We start from the raw sequence: 21,454 nt of genomic DNA, 5'->3' as shown, positions 1-21,454 counted from the left end.
GTATGTAAATGGTTTCGAAAAGTGAGGATCTGTGGACCAAGTTTGAGGCAGTTTGCTTCTGGTTAAGATCTGAGAGTTTGCTCTCGCCCAATAAAACTAAATCACTTGACAAGAAATAAAAACAAATTAACAAACAATGAAACATGTACTTTCGGACGTAGTGCCTTTTGGCTTTATGAAATAGTGTTTAACAGCTGAGTGTGCTTCAGGAAAGGAACTTAAAAAGTGCGAAAGGGTTACGAATTCGTCTGTTTCAAAATGTATCTGAAATATCCAACGTATTTAAATGTGGATAAAACACGCGAAACTCTTAAAAAAGCAGCAGTTGGAAAAACAATTATATGTTACCTTGGTTTCACTTCACGAATTTGCTTGACTTGCATAATAGCTTTAATTCTTAACATTTATTACAAATGCATGTGCTCTTTACCTATTCCAGTTTTATGTTGCAAATTTATAAGGACAAGTAGAACATAGATCAGATCAGATCATTTATTTACCAGAAGATCATAGACCCATGTGGCCGAATATCATACAAAAATGACGACAAGTACAAAACATGTGTAAATAGTCATACATATGTATGACCTTTCTGCACTACAGACAACATTTAACATACCAAAACATACAATAACCACAATTTTAACAATACAATTACTGGTATATATGTGATCATATTTTATATGCATATACATATACATAAACACCCACACATACATATACACATATAACACACACACATACTTATGTTGGATATATTGCAACATTTCTAAGTTCGAAAGCCTTGTATATAAACATACTCAGATTTTTTAAAATAGTTTCATTTTCTGTATTGATCAACGCAATTAATTCATACATACTAGGATGTTGTCTATAATACCTAGGTATAAATAGCATTCGTAGTTCATTAAATAATGTGCACTCTAGTAGAAAATGGTATTCATCTTCTAATAAGGAACAAACAGTGCGTTTACGTTCATTTAGGGGCGTTGATTGCGGTCTATTCCATCGTCCCGTTTCAATGCTTAATCTATGTGAGGATAGCCGCAATTTGGACACCGACATTCTAAATTTAGTAATATTTAAAATGTTGAGATATGGTTGAAATCTAAATTCTGACACATTTTTGTAAAACCTAGCCCTACTGGACATGTCTAATCTACTTTGCCAATCTTGAATAAAAGTATCTTTTAACCTTTGTTTAACAAGACACAAAAATATCTTAACATTTCCAATTTCTTGATAAAACCAGGCATCATATAAGCCTAAACTACAAAGTAGGTCTTTTGTGAGTGAACACCAATTTGGTTTGTTTGGATGCTGTTCCATATCTGTTTTCAGCATGTTATAAACCTTTTTATAATATTTACTTTCATTACTATGTAATAGTTTCACCCAGTATTTAATTATACTCATGTATCTTATTGTCATAAAGCTAAGCCTCCCTAACTCTCCATAAATGAAGTCATTTTGTGTCGTCTTTTTTACACCGAGAAGACGTTTACAGAATTGTAAATGAACTCGTTCAACTTGATTGCCTTGAGCAAATCCCCAAACTTCCCCAGCATAATTTAAAATAGGCGCAACAAGTTTGTCAAATAAATCAAGACTATGTTTAACTGATATGCTAGTAAATTTATAAAGATATTTGTTCATTTGAAATATCGCTTTAAGTGCTTGACCCGCTAATGTTGTTTGCGCATCAGAAAACGATCCTCCATTGCTAAACACAATGCCAAGGTACGGAAACTTGTTTGTAATTTCTATTTCAACATTGTTGTAATAAAACTTCATATCCCCCCTTAATCGTCCACCCTTATGAAATATCATAATTTTAGTTTTATTAGTATTAACTACGAGTTTCCATCTATTACAATATTCAAACAAAGCATCTAAGCTTAACTGTAGTTCATTTTCGGAAGTTGCAAATAATACTATATCATCAGCATATAAAATCAGAAATATTTTAAACATATTAACATCTATGCCATCTAGGCCTTTGTGTATAAAAACATCTTCTAAATCATTTAAAAACATAGAAAATAGGAAGGGCGACAAACTTTCGCCTTGCCGTACACCTAACCTACAGTCAAAGCCTTCTCCTAATAAATTATTATGTTTAACTTTCGATTTGACATTATCATACATTGATTAAACTATATTTAATATTTTACCTCTAATTCCAAGTTGAATTAGTTTGTACCAAAGATTATCTCTTACAATATAATCAAAAGCTTTTGTGTAGTCTATAAAAGCACAATATAAACGTTTACCTTGGTTTAACATATGATTAATAATACCATGTAATACAAAAATGTTGTCAACAGTTCCCATATTTGACCTGAAACCTGCCTGTGCTTCGATATACACATTGTATAGTTCTGCCCAATCAGTCAACTTATTGTTTAATATCCGCGTAAATAATTTACCAATGGTGCTCAACAATGTTATCCCTCGATAATTATTTTCATCATTAACATTTCCCTTTTTATGTAATGGTACAATAAAACCCTCAGACCATGTCTTTGGGAAATACCCAATATCAAACAACTTATTAAAAAGTGTAAGTAGATGCGGTAACAATACAGACTTTCCATGGATGAAAAATTCATTTATATGCATATCTGGTCCACCACTTTTATTTGTGTTTAATTGTGAAATAGCCTTTATCAAACAATTAGAAGTTATCGGTGTATTTAATTCATTGAACATAACATCGAATTCATTCTTCTCATATCTATCTATGAAATCAACAACATCCTCATCGATAGAGAAAAAAGGGTCATCGGGGTTATTTACCGTTTTAAAATACCGTTCAAACGTGTCTAAAGATATATTGGTGGCTTTTATATTAGCACAGCCTTTTAACATATTCCAATATAACTTTGCATTTTTAAACCGCGATTCATTTAACTTTTTTGTTTGCATTTTATCATAAGAAAGCTTATTTCTACGAATGCACATTTTATAGCGAGATCTCGCATTTACCATATTTAATCTATTTTCTTCGGAGTTGTAATGTCTTGTAATGTGCTATAAAATAGTCTCCTATTCTCAGAGCAATCTTCATTGAACCAAGGCTGGTCATTGCTAGAGCTATATTCAAAACGATTTGTGTCCGACTGAATAAAACATTTACGCATAAATGGTTGTGCCGAATTATGTATAATAGCAGAAAACTCAGAAATACAAGAGTCCAAATCTTGGGCTGTTGTAGCATTTTTTATCCTAGTATTACAAGATTGTAAATCATCAAATGTATCTTGACATGATAAATTTTGCATAAAAACATCTTTTTTACTACTATCCCACACGTATTTACCTTTAACGCTACTACGACTACTCTCATTACATGTTACATCTGCTGTATGTTTACTAAAAGACAATGCAAAATTAACAGCACAATGGTCTGATAATATGTTTGGTGAATCAACAACAAAACTAGAAACATGCTCAAATAAATTTTGTGTAGTTAAAACATAATCTACAACACTTGACCCTCGACAACCAACATGTGTATAATTGCCCACTTTATCTCTATCAAAACGACCGTTTAAGATACGTAATCCGGTTTGTTTACACAAATCTAATAGCATTAATCCGTAATTATTTATCCTGCCTTTATCCTTCGAACATCGCGCAATAGGTACATCAGTTATATAGTTATCGGGTAAAAAATCATTTATATGTGTATAATTATCATCTGTAACATAATCTGGGTAATCCGACGTGTGTGCATTCAAGTCTCCACAAAGCACAAAATAAAAGTTTGAATTATTTGATTCAATATCGGTTATATGTGAAAGTAACCTATCAAAAGTATGTCTTTCAATTAAACTTTGTCTGCTACTATTTTCCGGTACAACATACGATAAACAGAAATACAAATCATTATCTAACCCCAAGGTCGAACCATTAATTTTAATACATAAAATATCGTCATTACTTGTGAAAATCAAAGTGTCGTTCGTCACATAAGTATCCCTCAAATAGACAATTATACCACCAGATGATCGTTTCCTATTTGGCTTATTTTCTTCCCTATTTAAAACATAGCATTCAAAATTATTAACATGTAAATCGGAAAATTCGTTAGTCCAAGTTTCTGTTAATAAAATAACATCATTTGTCTGAAAAATACTAATTAATTCTGGAGATTGGTACATATTAATTGTCAATCATCTTTCATTTTCTTGACGAATAAGTCAAAGTGAATCACATTGAAACATATGTACTTTTACTTTATGTACTTTTTTAACAAAAACGTGTCTTTTCATGAATATGCTTCTCAGTGTGTCTTTTCTACCCAAATCTGGCTATGAACACATTTGATCAGGCTAAACCATAAACAAATTATGCCAGATCTTAAGTAACAAATGTTTGTCATGAAATATTGTCACATTTCTATCGTATCGCGATATTTATACCAAATAAAATAAATTATATGCTCGCCAAATATCATATTCAGCAAAGCAGGTTATTTGATAGTTTTAACTTCCAATTACAAGTTAATGCAGTAATCATGCATTAATTATCATTTTTATGTGGCATGAGTACCGATCTGAAAGATTTTTGTTGACAACTCAAGACATCATCTTCTAAGATAAAGAAATACTATATGTACGTGTATATTTGACTGTCGAAGATCTGTCAGCTCCTTTGAACTTAGTTGGTAACTTCCTAACGCGTTTGTTTCCTTTTCAAATATGAAGAGGTGGTCATTAATCTGAAATCAAACGAAATGATACGTTTGGTGCTAGATTAAACTTAAGTTATAATAACGTTAACTAAAGACACGTTCCTTTTGCCTAATTTCAATAAATCACTAACATAAAACCGGGGATGGCGGACAAAATCCCTCGAATTCCCGGACAAAATTCCTCTAGCTCATTTTTGTATAGGCAGAAATAAACCCCCCATCTATTTTTCAAGGCGGACATAATCCCTCCCATCAAATTTGCAAGGCGGACATACTCCTCCTAATCATTATGTCCACATATGCAAAAATGAGTGGGGGGATTTTGTCCGGGGGGATTTTGTCCTACACTCGTAAAACCGCCTTGGTGTGGTGAGTGGAACCATTTTGAAACCTAAAAAAATCGTGAAAAGCAAATTATTAAAAAAACACTAAACAATGTTTCATGTGTCATAAAAGATTTTTAAATATGCCTTATGTTGGTTAATAATCGGGTTTATAATCGGGTTGTGGGTTAAATGGATTTGTGGAGGATCCACCCACACTTTTCCAAGCAGATATTTATAACAATAAACACAATTACTTCGTCTTCACACAAACAAAGATATATGAATAAAAACTTGAATACATGATAATCAAATCAATATATAGTACGCTTAAAAGTTGTTGATAATGATTGATTGTATCACTACAATGACACAGGTTATCACGCAGACGACACGATGGGTATATTAATTGACCTTTTTTAATCTTGAAGGCAGTCGTTAACGATTATCAGTTAAATATCAATATGTTCAACCGTCAATCAGGGCTCTAGTCAGTAAATGTAGATTAAAGTATGTCGGGGGTGAAAGCGAAAAGGTTATTCCTTTTTATTTAATATTTTTTATCGTTAAGGGGTATGCTTAAGCCAGTAGATCCCGTACGGTTTTTGATTGTCGGTTCGAATCCTAGAATAGCATCATATTGTCAATTTTGCACTGAATGTTTTCACGATTTCCGGTACGTTTTTTCATAGAAGTTAAACGATATACTTTTACAGATGCTGGTTAATATGAAAGAGAGTAAGAACAAATTAACATTTCACAGACGTAATTTTAAAAAGCAATTTGTCTAAATATGAGTGTTCAATTTGACTAATTGAAAACAATAAACGCTAATATTAGAAAATAAAGATAACTTGATTTAGGATTAAAGCGTCCTTTGTGAACATTTAAACAGACTTATTTAAACAGATAAGTAATGATTACTTACGTTGCTATGAAAATAGAAGTCCAATTTCTTCAGTGATTGCTTTATTTCTTCCAAATATTTTCCGTCAGATAGAATGACTATTCGAATTGCGTCGTTGTACTTAGTTTGCTGTGTAGCACACACAAAACATAGACAAGAAATACACAAAACGAGTTTTTGAAAAAGAAACTGCATGTTTTGTCCATATTACATCAGTTGCACCGAAGGGGTAAACGCGTGCACAAATGGAACTCTTCCCTGTCGGCGTAACTTTTGAGTGGTATTATTTCAATGAAAAAAATCAAATAAAAAACAATCGAAACTACTGGTATAGCCAGCATATTTCTAACACACATGCTCATCAAAAGAATTGTAACCTAACCTGGCTTTATTTTGTTAATTAATAATCATTTTCTAAACGCGTTATATGTATTCATCTTCACTCGTATCTGATGGTCATTAATAACACAAGCCCTACATTTATTGTTTGTGTGTGTTTTATCTTTTCTGATGTCATATGGATACATGCAACCTATATTCAATTTTGAAATGATTTAAAGATAAAGTTCGAACCTATCTTTATCAATTGCATATTACATGCCTTGATATTGTAGGTTACGTGGTAAGTACTGGTGACCAGATATGGGATATACGGGGGAACGGAAACCATATCGGATGAGAGCAAAGCTTTGAACCGTTCATCTCATATTGGGTCACCTACATACCCAGTAACGTATATATCACGTCGACAATCAGTTTGCATTGACCAATTAATAGAAAATGTTTCATCTGTTTATCGGAAACGGAATAATACGGGGTTAAGGTATGATCTAATTTAGTGACCATATATGGAAAAGCCGTGCTATAACCTAACATCCAAAGTTTGATATATTATCGTCCTTATGTTTTTAAAAAGAAGATAACACCATTTTCGGACCAATAACAAAACGAACTCTTAGCAAAGTTTAATTTGTTATCTCCATTTACTTGTACTATATATTTATAAGGGAAAAAATAACAAAACACAGCATAATGCAAATATATAACTCATTATTAACAACTACTAATGCTTTTCAACTATATATTATAAGAAATATATAAATATGACATAAGCCGTTTGCCCCCGAATAAATATTGCGATATACATAATTATTCGTATTATTGAACGTGTGATTAGATCAATCTAGCATTCCTGTTAACAATATACAACATATAACAAACACTTCATTGTGGGTTTTAGCCCCATATCCCTGCTTAGGGATCCTTTATCCTCAAACTTAATTTACAGGACTGGGATTTCCGGTCTGTTACCATCCCTGTTTAAATAAACTATAATAAATGAGCCCCGGTGCAATCCCACCCTGCGGGGATTAACTGCTGGTAAAATCCCCGCACCCTCGCGTTACTTTTGGCGCAATGACAAAACCATCGATCTGTCTGTATGTCTGTCGGTAGACTTAAGCTTGTCCGAGTGACAATGCCTTGACCTATTGTCCTAAAACTTAATTTGGAGGTTGGGTGTGACCAGTAGAAGAGCAATTTTGATTTTAAGGTAGCTGGCTTAAAGGTCAAGGTCACAATGACCTTGAATGCAAAAAAGTTTGTCCGATTCATTTCTTGAACTCGACAATGCCTTGACATATGGTCCTTAACTTGACGTTTAGGTTGGGCGTGACTGAAAGATGACCTCTTTTTATTTTGAGGTCATCAGGTCAAAGGTTAAAGTGAAATTGAATGCAAAAGCTTGTCAGAATGATAATTTGACAATGCCGGCATCCATGGTCCTCATATTTGACATGAACGTGAGGTGACTAAAAGATAAACTCATTGATTTTGACGTTATTAGGTCAAAGATTGCAGTGACGTTAAATGCGAAACACTTGTCGGAGTGATAACTTGACAATGTATCTAACGATATTCCTCAAACTTCAAATGAAGGTGTGATCAGTAGATGATCCCTTTTGATAGGGGTCATTAGGGTCAAATGGTTCATAATGACATTGAACGCGGAAATCTTGCCCGAGTGATTACTTGACACTGCAACGAACTATATTCCTCAAACTTCACATGGACGTGTGGCCAGAAGATGACCCCTTTTTGATTAGGGGTCAGTACGTCAAATGGTTCATTATGACATTGAACTCGAAAATCTTGTCCGAGTGATAACTTGGCAATGCCTGCACCAAATGTACTCAAACTTGACATGGAGGTTGGGCGTGATCAGTACTTTATTTTGAGGTCACCAGATTGAATCAGCTGACATTTCGGTCCTTGCATGTATTCATTGTCCAAATATTTCTAACAACATGGCGCTCAGAGGGGCGAATGTTGTAACTTAATATGATGCGGTACCATTTTTCTGCACTTTTATTATTGTAAGTAAAGTGTCTCAAAATAAACCCGAACTTGTGTTTAGAATCAAAACAAAGAAATGCAAAACTAAAAGTTTATTTATTTTAAAAATGTTTAAACGCAGATTGCTTGCAAATAAACACAACTTACAGTTTATTAGGGAATGTTTTTTTTTTCAAACGTTTGATTTAAAATAAAACATTACAAGATTTTATGTCGAGCAAATCATTTTGATGTTCTATCAACTAATGAATATCTGTCAAACTTTTGGTACGAACGTCCTGGAAAATTCACACAACTATAAACTAATGAATGAAATTACCCCACCACAACAAACGAATATATAGAGGAATATATAGAGGAATATTGTTTGCTTCAGTGTTAGATCATAATATATTTCACCGCGTGAGCACCAAAAGCTTTATTTCACACGAGTGGAATAGCCACGTGGTAAGATATTTATGCACCAGTCAATTGTAACCACGCCCCCCCCCCAGGTCCGGGGTATACCGGGGATAGCCGGGGGAAATGGGCCGTGTTTTTACCTTTCAGGTGGCCCCGCAGTGCCGGGTGAATGCGGTATCAGTTTCGCTTTAAATGTAGCGGGGAATGGGCCTTACCTAGGGTCTCTGGGGTGCGAGGGCTTTTGGCGGGGATTTTACCATCTGTTCGTCCCCGAAGGGCGGTGATTTTAGCCGGGGTTGGCTAGACCGAAAGTCAAAGTCCTCGCTATTCCCCGGACAAGGGGAGGCCGTGGTTACAATGGACTGGTGCATTACTTTTTGTATTCATGAGGTAAAATATATTTCGATCGTTCACTAAAACAAACTTTTTTGTTGCTTTTTATAATATGTGTACAAAGGATTTTGTTGTTTTTCAGAGAAGTGCGCCAAATTGTAAGTGAACGCAACGTAAATGACGTAGTCGATTTTTTGTCCAAGACCTGCGCGCTCAGACGATTGACTAGGATTTGAGAGCGGGATTCGATTTCAAAACAGTTTAAAACAGTAAAATCCCATTTGCTATTTCATATACCACGTGATAAATTAAGTCATATATGCTACGTCGGAAGGCAACATTTTGCTTAACATGAAGACTTTAAACAAAAATAACTTTTCTTTTACTCCACAATTTAAATAAACAAAGGGCAGTCTATGTCGCTTAAGGAGCCCCGACTTCGTTCTATTAACGGAGTTTGATAAGGTAATATGATTAGTTTTATCAAACACTTCGACAAACATGTTTCCAAAATAATGTTTTGACAGTGCTTCGTCAGACAGCCGTATTGGGAAAAGGTGAGTCGATGTGATTTAAGAAACTAGACTCTCAATCAAACTCTTGTAAAAGACCGAATGCGGGGCTCCGTAAGCGGCGTAGACTGCGCTATGTTTCATTTAAAATGGTGAAAAAATTAGTGAAGTTTTCTTCGTTTAAAGTCTTTATTCGAAGCAAAATATTACCTTCCAATTAGGCATTTATGACACAATTTATCACGTGGTATACACGCACTGTTGATAAATCTCTATAAACTCTCGGAAAACATATTCTAATCAAAGCACTGATACTGTTGGCTTGAGCGATGATTCATTCTATGTGATATTCAAAAAAGAGCATATGAATAATAGTACGGCACTCACGCGCTCGCTCTCACGCCTGCCCGTCCAAACACCCAACCTGCCGATACACCCGCCCGCCCATACACTCCCTCACATCTCAAAACCCACTCGCAACCAAACCCATCCACCATACTGAATCGGTGTATTCCTTGAGCAGCAGAATAAAACAGGCATCATAGCAAAAGGTGGTATTCAGATTAAACTAAACTGTTATACTAGTGTGTTATTCTATTATGCCTATCAACTTCAATTTAAAGAGAATGTGAGCACAATTATAGTATTTCAATTCAGATCATAGCTTAAACAAAGAGAGTATAATACATTATGTACAAATGTACATTTTAAGACCAATTATCCGTAACAGCACTATATGAAAATAAGAATCATTAGAATAGGATAATTTTTCTTCCATCTTACTTACAATGCGTCCAGTTATATTTCGTCCAATTATCTTATTTCACTGCTAGAGCAGTGCAGGCAGGAGAAAGAAAACATGAATTGTACATATGAATTCCCTCCACTGTAGTATCTTATTTATAAAACTATTATGCAATATACGCGTAGTTCCAATTCAGGTCAAAACCAGAACTTCACGGAGTTTTCCAGTTTATAGGAGTTTCCCTTTCATATTCGTGTTTTACACATGTGTTTACTGTTAATATACGCAAAATATTACAAACTCTAAAATGGACTTGTTTGGTAAATCAAATATTGTTCCAGGTATATTTCAGATATTGATTTTCATTGCAACTTGGTACAAATGTAATTTTAAGTATGATGATTTTTATGGTCAATTACAAATTACAAATGACTTGAGCTAAAAACTGACCTCTGACAGTGCGGGTGATTTAATATCCATGTTTCATGAAACCCTGTATCGTGAAACAAACTTTTAAACTTGAAAAATGTTTCCAATGTTATTCCACATTTGTTTTGCTAACATTTGCGACCAGTGTTATTTGGTGAATGTGTTGTGTAGAAACTATTTTCACATTAATACAAATTTATAAATAATTGCATATAAACTGTTTGCACTGAAACACAAGAAAATAATCAGCAAATAAAAAAAACGGAAAAACTATTCCTCGAAACACCGAAGTAGGAACGACTGCCTACGGCATCACATTCGTAACAACTCGGCCATCTCCGGCAATCTTTGAGGTCAATTCCTATTGGATACTGACTGAGGTGTTCCGACGTCATTTGCGATTAAAAAAGGCGCGTCCAAGGGGACGCAAATGTCATTTTCTTGTGGGTAAAAGTGGGTATTTAAAAAGAATAAATTAGAATACCAATAAATCGCCGATAACAAAGAAAAGAAACAGAAAGTCTGTTGATATCATTGCAATATCGTCGAATAGTTCACAGTGACTTGATATCACAATTCCATCTCAATCATATGTGATTACACATCAAGTTAAAAACAATACAGTTCGATCTCAACTGCTTAACATTAACCCCCCTCCCATAAACATGTTTTGAAAATACGTTATAAGAATTGCACATTATTCGTCAATGAAGAAAAAAAAACAGAGAGTGCATTGTAATGTCCTATCATTTCACCATGTGCATACAGCGACTAAATAAAACATACTAGTTGCGAATTGTCTCCTTTTAATTGAATTATTATTTATCTACACCAAATACAAGACTTAGTAATGATTTCTTTCTTTTATTGTACTAAAATCAATGTTTTTAACATGAAGTTTAATTTGTTTGCCTTAAAGTCATACTTGAATTATTCAGACTAATAAACTGAATTACCAAGTTTCAAGTTTTAAAGTTTATTGGCAGATCGGCATAGAATAGCCTTTGGCCATTAACAACATAAATATGGCAAAAACATAAATCAACTATAAAAAGTAACGGAATAATAATAAATATACATCATGTAATTAAATATGAAAATATAAATTGTTAAACACTTAGAAGGAAAAAGCAGAAATTAACAAAAGTTAACATAAGGAGGATTACTATTGTACAGGGAAAGTATTTCTTAAATTCATGGCTTCTTTAATGTAGATTGCTATCTTAGTTTGTCTTTTGCTTAACATTAGTCGTTTAAACATATTTAAATTTGGCCATGATATATTTCCTAGGTATTTTAAGCGTAAGAGTCTAAATTTACTACAGCATAATACAAAATGGTATTCATTTTCTATAACATTAGCGTTACAGCATTTGCAAAGTCTGTTTTCTCTTGCAATACCGGTGTATCTGCCGACTTCAATTTCTAACTTGTGAGCAGACAATCTCATGGAAGAAAAATGTTTGCGTAAATTATTGTTTTCATTTCTATCAAGATATTCTTCGTATTCAAAATTTGTTTTCAGTGAGCAATATGTTTCTAATTTAGTCATGCTATTTTTCGATCCACGCCAATCTTGGATAAACTGGTCACGGAGTCTAGCTTTTAACAAAGGAAAGTATTCGGCATTTACATCAAAATTATCAGTAAGAAAATTTAATCCTAAATGGTTTATAATAGATTTCATCTTAGTCGCCCAGCAAGGGCCATTAATATTATTACACTGATCGAGATACATATAATTCATCGGAGAGTCACCATTTTTCATAATCTTTAACCAGAATTTGATTGCCCTTTCCTTGCAAACGACAGATAATGGTATTCCCCCAAATTCACCGTATACAGCATAGTTAGGAGTCTGTTTTTTGACACAAAGTAAATGCTTTAAAAATCGAACTTGCAGTTTATCAACTTCTTTAAAATTATAAACTCCCCAGACTTCTGACCCGTATACAAGAATAGGCACAATCATAGTATTGAACAACGATAACTTGGTCTTGACATTTAATTTGACTCGATCGAACAAAATCAGGAGACTATTATATGCCCTAAGGGCTTGATCATGTAATATCTTAACAGCACTAGACATATTGCCTGAATACATAAAATTAATACCTAAGTACGTAAAATTATCAACAACTTCAATAATCTCATTATTTATAAAGAACTCAATATTTCTATATTGCTTCTTTTTTTCAAATATACAAACTTTTGTTTTGTTAACATTAATTTTTAAACCCCATTTGATAGAGTAATGAAAAATAGAGTTAATTTGAGCTTGGAGACTGGCTGCATCAGTAGTAAAAAGCACAATATCATCAGCAAATAGTATCATATACATAGATAACAGTTCAAGGTCTTTAGTACAGAGTGAGTTGAAATCAATATTTTCATATATATCATTTATAAATAAGATAAATAAAAGGGGAGATAAAGGCTCCCCCTGTTTCAAACCGATTGCAACTTCAAACATTTGAGAATAGCTATTGTCTCTAGCTATTTTTATACAGGATTGGATGTCGCTATATATACACTTGATCATGTTGGTCATTTTACAGCTGATACCTGATTTAATCAATTTTACCCATAATGCATCTCTATTAACTGTGTCAAAAGCTCTCTGGTAATCTATGAATGCGCACCACAGTTTGGAACCTTTGTTAAGGACTTTTTGTATAGAAGCGTGAAGAAGGAAAATTGCATCAGCTGTAGAGTGACCATCTCTAAAACCAAATTGACCATCATAATATTTATTGTTATTTTCACACCATTTGTTAATTCGATTTCTTAATATTAGTGAATATATTTTGGCAGTAACATTTACTAGAGTAATGCCTCTATAATTTGCCGGATTAGTATTATCTCCCTTTTTAAAAATAGGGACAATTACGCCTTTAGTCCAGCATTTCGGATAAACACAATTATCATATATATAGTTAAACAGAGTACAAAGATAAGGCGAAATAAAATCGTTACTGTCAATGAAAAAATCCGCAACGTTTCTATCAAAATCACAGGCTTTGTGCCGCTTCAGCGACTTTATGGTTTTGACAATTTCTTTTATTGATATTTCGCAGTCGAGAAAATCAATGGAGAGAGTTTCGTCTCTCGATATATTATGGTCTCTAATGTTAAATTGACCCTCAGCTTCATTTGAAATTTTGAAAAATGATCAAAAAACGAATTTTCAGATACATTAGTGGATGACTTAGCAGAATTGCTGAACTTTTTGATGTATTTCCAAAATTTACGAGGTACTGTTTTACTTAAAGATGATATCTTTTTCTTTTCTGCCCCATAAAATATATGTTTAGCTTTGCGTTTTGTTTTAGAAAATTTTCTTCTAGCGTTTAAAAACTGTAATTTATTAACATCAGTATGATTATGATCATAAGTGCGTTTCGCAGTCAAGAAATCACGTTTCGCGCTCTTACAGCTTTCATCAAACCAAGACGCTTTTTTGGTATTTCTGTTTCCGGTAGATTTGCGGCTACGAAAAGTCTTCCCGAAACAATTTAAAGAGATGTCATACATCAGATTTGAAAAGTTTTGCAGACAATCGTCAATCGAGGATTGATTGGATAATAATTTTGTATTTATATTATCAAACAGCTCAGACTTATTTGTAAGTGATTGCAAGAAAATGTTTCTTCGGGAAGTATCCCACATAATTTTGTCATATTCATGACAAGTATCATTTATTTCAAGTTCAGTGCAATTTAAAGAAAAATAAACTGGACAGTGATCCGAGAATTCTGTCAAGTCCGTAACATACATTTTATTTATAATTTCATAACTATTGTGATTGCAGATAATATAATCCACAAGACTTGAAGTTGGTTTATTTCGCCACGATCCGTGAAAAGTACAGTTACCTGCCTCTAAACGGCCATTGAGAATACAAAGATCATTCTCTTTACAAAGTGATAAAAGTCGTGTGCCAAATTGATTGCATATTTTATCATTATTACGTCTATGTGGTAGATTATTTGCATTTTGACTATACCCTGGTAAATCAATATATCGGTCAATGTGTATTTCAGGTATATAGTCCGGGAGCTCACCCGTGCGTGAATTTAGGTCACCTGTCAAATACACATCGCCGAGAATCGTGCATTTACGAATACATGAGTTAAGCTGATCGAAAAAATAAAATTCAAACAATGTGGAGTTAACATTTCTATAAACATAAGAATCATGCGGAGGAATGTAACATACACAAAAGTAAGCATCACGGATTGATTTTATCAATTCTTTTTTACATTTAAACCAAATATAACCTTTATCACATAGTTCGATTAGTTCAATGTATTTTTTTGTAGCATTCTTTAATATAAACAATAACACCACCACTGTGGCGCTTAGCTTTTGAATTAAATTTAGGTCTTGGGCAGTTAAAGTAATCAAAACCTTCAATAACAACCCTTGCTGTATGTGTGTTTGTTTGCTATAAACATGTAATTTGTTTTTCAGCATTAAAATGTATTGTATTATGTCCTGTAGTCGAAAGAAAAACTATCCTTTGATGAAATAAATTAAAGAAGCTCCGACTTTGGCTTAAAGTATAAATGGTCCACAAAATCGACCCCATGCATTATTCTTACAATCAAAGTCATTAGTGTTACGTATGTGATAGTATTAATGATTTTGAAGGCTATTTTCGCGGAAATCGAAACTATGCTATATTCGCGGAAATAGGTTACACTATATACCTTCTCAAAGTTTACACCTTGGACCTCATAAAAAGCAGCACCGTTGACATGCTTAAAACGGTGTTTATTACCAATTTAGTTCAACTTTCTAAACCCATTGTTTGACAGCCAAAGAGTGGAATGTCAACGATGCGCCATATAAATAGTTCCAAATGAAAATGACAAAAAAAAGCTATCAGTTATCGAGTTTCAATACTGATAAAGCACTGAACAAGTCACAAATACAAACATGTGTAGTAAATATCCAACAACTTGAATAACGAACGATTTTAACCAAAAAAAACCCACAATAAGTACACAATTTGATGACGTCACACTCATAGTACATGCATTTACGCGGTTTATGTGACCTACATCGGTCTGTCAAGTTTTACTGTGTGCACGGATTTAAAAGTTATTCGCTGTCGCTTTCTACGATGATTTTGCAGCAATTTCTTAGTGTACATGGAGTTTCACAACATGCAGATGATTACGGCGAAGCCTTACTCTGTACTGCATGGATGTTGATGTTGAAAAAGTTCCACCAAGAATGTTTCCAGAGAACATGATGTTCTAGCCGCCATGGGATATGTAAGTAGATGTCTGTGCTGCAGAATTCGTATTTGTGTTTTTGGTAACCGACAGCTGATTAAACTGGCAAGCAAATGGCATTGATTGCATATTGTTTGTGTTGGTGAAGATGGAAATATTTGAAATGTTCTCGTGTTGTTTGTCACTAATGTGGCTATATTTGTTGACTGACTGATTATCTGCATTATCTGGTTGGCGGAACATTGATATCAGAAAGTATTCGAAAAAGATGCTTTCTGGAACTATGATTCGTTAGCCATTTGTCTCCCGGAAGTCCTACAGCTTCATTACTGAGGTAAGTATTTGTTGGCGTTTAAACCATTTTGTTTATAAACAATGCGGAGGGATATCTAGGTCGCGTGTGATTAGTCTAGCCAATATAAATGTCTGTTATGTTATCTCACACATGTGTAAGATAACATATCAGACATATTCGTAATGGGTATATTTCACGGAAAACAAGGGTAAGCATGTGATAAAACAGGTTACACCATGGACCGTCTAACAGGTTACACCATGGACCGTATAAGAGGTTACATCATGGACCGTATAACAGGTTACATCATGGACCGTTTAAAAGGTTACATCAATGAATCCCCTCCAATTAAATATGTAAATATTCATGATGTAGAATTTCAATTTGCGTTGCTTTCACACAAAATCGTAAGGTAGAGTATCACTTTCGATCTATAACAATGGCGGATAATATACAAATGGTAAAAACAACATTTAACTGAGTTTACTGCTCTCAGAACGGCAGAGACTCTATCTTTGTTATTTACTATTTTCGATTCAACAGAATTGTAAGGATTCATGTCTCACGATCTTAATTATAAGAAAGCATTGCAAGATTGCCAGTTTGACAAATATTAAAGGCAAATTAAAACTAAATATCAGTGAAAAACTTCTGAAAAAAGTTCTATGAATAAATGATACACATCTTTACAACAAAAGTATATAAATCATTCGAGACTGCATTGTAATGGAATTGCATTGAAAACAAATATAGGTTTGGTAAGATGTTTTTTGTACAAGCGAGTGTTATTCCTTACTCTTTTGTGCAAAGATTTGTTTTATTGAAATAAGTGTTTATGTTCCGCTCGTAAGCTGACATTTGAAAAAGACCCAAATATTCACTCAATAAAAATCACTCCTATTTTACTCGTATCACATAGAACCAACTATTGTTGTTGTTGTTTTTAAATTCGCCTTAGGCTGAAGACGCATGTATTGGTTTGCGTTATTCTCTCTCCAGTGGCGTTGGTCGGGCAGTTGGAAGAAGACACCATGCAGCGAAGGGCGAGCTTTTAGTATTCTGTCGAAGAAGTTAAAGGTGATTTACTGAATTAAGATAATCAAACTATTGTCTCCTAACGGAAGATATATTATTGTGATGGGTTCTGTCTAGACGGGACGTCTAATATCACGTATGAATGACAAGTAGTGTTTCAATGGATGTTATAAATGCTTCGAGACAGATAATCTGACCGTTTTAAAAAATAATAAGAGAAAGTAATAGATGTTCTGAAAAATAAAATGGAAGTCAATTGCTGGGCAAATAATACATTATTGACGTATAAAGAGCTACCATTCGTACATCAAAAGGTGTCTGTTCTGCATCATGGAAACCATATAAAATATTGTAACTAGTTTTTCTTGTGATAAAATTGAAACTTATTTGCTGAGCTTTTGACATTATCGAGAAGATATAATACTTCTGTTATACCAATTTTCGAGTTGAAGCCCTGCGTGTCTTGAACAGTTTGAATCAGATAATGTTATGCGTAGATTCGTATCAATTTTACTTTACGCGAAGCCTTAAAAGCACCTGCGATTTAAAGAAGGCTAAGTCACGTTTTGAAATCATTTGCATTCAGAATTCTCTGTCGCATATATAAAAGGTAAGCCATAAAATAATTACATTTCATTTGGATTGTTAGTTGTAAACACTTATGCAAGGGTAGTTTCTGTAAGTATACATTGATTGTTAGTTGTAATCACTTATGCCAGTGTATTGTCTGTAAGTATACATTGATTGTTAGTTGTAATCACTTCTGCAAGGTATTGTCTGTAAGTATACATTGAATGTTAGTTGTAATCACTTATGCAAGGGTATTGTCTGTAAGTATACATTGATTGTTAGTTGTAATCACTTCTGCAAGGGTATTGTCTGTAGGTTTACATTGATTGTTAGTTGTAATCAGTTATACAAGGGTATTGTCTGTAAGTATACATTGATTGTTAGTTGTAATCACTTCTGCAAGGGTATTGTCTGTAGGTTTACATTGATTGTTAGTTGTAATCAGTTATACAAGGGTATTGTCTGTAAGTATACATTGATTGTTAGTTGTAATCAGTTATACAAGGGTATTGTCTGTAAGTATACATTGATTGTTAGTTGTAATCAGTTATACAAGGGTATTGTCTGTAAGTATACATTGATTGTTAGTTGTAATTACTTCTGCAAGGGTATTGTCTGTAAGTATACATTGAATGTTAGTTGTAATCACTTATGCAAGGGTATTGTCTGTAAGTATACATTGATTGCTAGTTGTAATCAGTTATACAAGGGTATTGTCTGTAAGTATACATTGATTGTTAGTTGTAATCACTTCTACAAGGGTATTGTCTGTAAGTATACATTGATTGTTAGTTGTAATCAGTTATACAAGGGTATTGTCTGTAAGCATACATTGATTGTTAGTTGTAATCACTTCTGCAAGGGTATTGTCTGTAAGCATACATTGATTGTTAGTTGTAATCACTTCTGCAAGGGTATTGTCTGTAAGTATACATTGATTGTTAGTTGTAATCACTTCTACAAGGGTATTGTCTGTAAGTATACATTGATTGTTAGTTGTAATCACTTCTACAAGGGTATTGTCTGTAAGTATACATTGATTGTTAGTTGTAATCAGTTATACAAGGGTATTGTCTGTAAGTATACATTAGTTGTTAGTTGTAATGACTTATGCAAGGGTGTTGTCTGTAAGTATACATTGATTGCTAGTTGTAATCACTTCTACAAGGGTATTGTCTGTAAGTATACATTGATTGCTAGTTGTAATCACTTCTACAAGGGTATTGTCTGTAAGTATACATTGATTGCTAGTTGTAATCAGTTATACAATGGTATTGTCTGTAAGTATACATTGATTGCTAGTTGTAATCAGTTATACAAGGGTATTGTCTGTAAGTATACATTGATTGTTAGTTGTAATCAGTTATACAAGGGTATTGTCTGTAAGTTTACATTAGTTGTTAGTTGTAATGACTTATGCAAGGGTGTTGTCTGTAAGTATACATTGATTGTTAGTTTTAAACAGAACAGAACAGAACATAATTTTTTACAAGTAAACTATACATTTTTGTGTGTTTCATATACATAGTTGTCAACACTTATTCATGGGTATTGTCTGTGATTATACATTAACACAATATATATTGAGGATTTAATTAAAAAAAGTTAAATAATATTAATATGAAAATAAAAAAGCCACATTGAAACATTAACATTGCAGGAAATGGTAGATTAAAAAAATAAACTACAATGGTAACATATTAAAATGACTAATAATTAAGTCGATGCCAGACAACCAACCTTTTTATTGCAATACACATAAATACATAAATACCCAATTAAATGTACAACCGTTAATGGTCAAAAGCAACATAAATTTACAAAGATTTATGTATTAAGTGTATACACGCAGTGTAAGTTATTATGACATAGGACAGGGAACGTGATTTTATGTACATTGTAGTGAAACGATGTTTATTGTGAAGCTGTTTTTGTGGATTATGTGCAAATTGTTCAAATCAACTAATCGAAAATCAACAACAACATTAAGTAGATTTACAGTAGCAAATCAAAGTAAGTTTGGAGTTCTTTTGAATGATTTGAAGTTACTGCACTCGCTACCCGAATTAATGAAGTTGTACAAAACAAGGGCGATGCGCGAGTAATACCACGTAGGTTAGGCGTAGTTACCAGATTATACCACTTTGTTTAGTAACCGTGTTATAAGAAACGCGCTTGTATTTAAATATCAGTACAATTTGCCCACAGCAACTTACAGCACGGTGCTACAGCGAGCGCGAAACGCGAGTAATTCAAATAGATCCCGTCGCCCTTTTGCAAAGCGAAGACCCTGTCGGTTAAACTGAGTAAGTGTTGGATACTACTAGTTACAGCGTTTTACGTTGTAATGTTTGGCAAGATAGTACAGCCGATCAATAATTAGTAGACTACATTGTATAACATATCGGACTTCAAGAAACAATTAAGACGCATTGGATATTAACATATAGAATGACGTCAAATGACAGTAAATAAATTAACTGCACCGTGAACGAGGTACGGGGCCACTGTCAACACAATATATAAACATTGTTAGGAAAATAAAGCGAGGAACTACAATTGTTCATTGTTAAATCTGTTCTTCTGTGTTAAGTAAAAGCCCAGATACATTTCTATTATTGTATGACTGTGTTTATTGCCATGTACCGTATTCGGTTTACGTTCCAAACTAATGTCGATGTATGTAAAATAGCCAAGGTCGAACACCCTTGTTATACACAATAAAAATCGTCAAAAAAATGTCCTGTTAGATCACAAAGGTAGGCACGTTGTTTCCCAAGTAATACACTACTCTTTTTGTCATTCTTGTTAGTGTCCCGTATTTAGACACATGACATGCAGATTATTGTTTAGATAATTTGACAATATTATCGAACATTCCGTTGCTGAAATTGAATAAGGTAATTAGTAGTCCTTTTAAGAGTATTGTGTTCGTTTTTGTTTTGGTTCAAAACATTTTAAATTTATTTTCTATAACTTGTCGTATGTGGAGTTGTCGATACATTTCAGTATCGACTTTGGATTGTGTAAAGCTCCTTTATATACTGATAAACATATACACAAATACACGACACTATCTATTATACCATCTTCATCTGATACCTCAATCTATGGAACTATATAGCAAGTATGATGCTAGCAACTAAGAGGTTTGCTTATGTGAATAAGTCATTTAAAATAACACAAAATGAAAATAGATTTTTAATGTCAAGGGAAATTGACATAATTGCGAAATTACATCTACAATAAAGGTTATATGAAGGTCTACGCTACTCTATTTACGATGTAAATGTCAGAAATGGACCAGAGAGGAAATAATCCTCCATTCTAAAATATTCAAGACATATTTTATGAGTTAGTGGACGTGCATTCTAACATTTTAAAAATGGAATACTGAAACTTATTTGTAAGACGGATATGCACTTATTGTTCACGAGCGTGTTAAAGTGAATGGGACGCAATATTAATATATATTTCTAGACGTTCTTTGAATCACAAAACGCCAACCTTCAGAAATTGTATTTTAGATCATATGCTTTGAATTGATATATTCACTATGATCATTATACATTGCGGTTTAAATCTAAAGCTACATGATACTATTTG

General features: G+C 33.4%; 1 protein-coding gene across 4 annotated transcripts in view; it reads right to left on the bottom strand.

The window, feature by feature from the left end:
* The window catches only part of LOC128218794 (endoprotease aex-5-like), a 74,431-nt gene that overhangs the window by 9,215 nt on the left and 43,762 nt on the right, over positions 1–21,454 (bottom strand). For 2 of the 4 annotated variants that reach the window (XM_052926491.1, XM_052926517.1), the window contains exons 1-2: positions 5,951–6,259; positions 4,625–4,726 (exon numbers count right to left, since the gene is read on the bottom strand). The exons of 1 other annotated variant lie outside the window; for it this stretch is intronic. In XM_052926491.1, the coding sequence (XP_052782451.1) occupies positions 4,625–4,726; positions 5,951–6,124 (276 nt within the window). In that variant the 5' untranslated portion in view covers positions 6,125–6,259. Of the gene's footprint in view, positions 1–4,624; positions 4,727–5,950; positions 6,260–21,454 lie in introns of those variants that run through there. One more of the 4 variants, XM_052926498.1, reaches the window with a different exon arrangement.

This window comes from Mya arenaria, chromosome 2 (genome assembly GCF_026914265.1).
Source record: "Mya arenaria isolate MELC-2E11 chromosome 2, ASM2691426v1".
Lineage (NCBI taxonomy): Eukaryota > Metazoa > Mollusca > Bivalvia > Myida > Myidae > Mya > Mya arenaria.
This window is presented reverse-complemented; position numbering and strand designations above follow the sequence as displayed.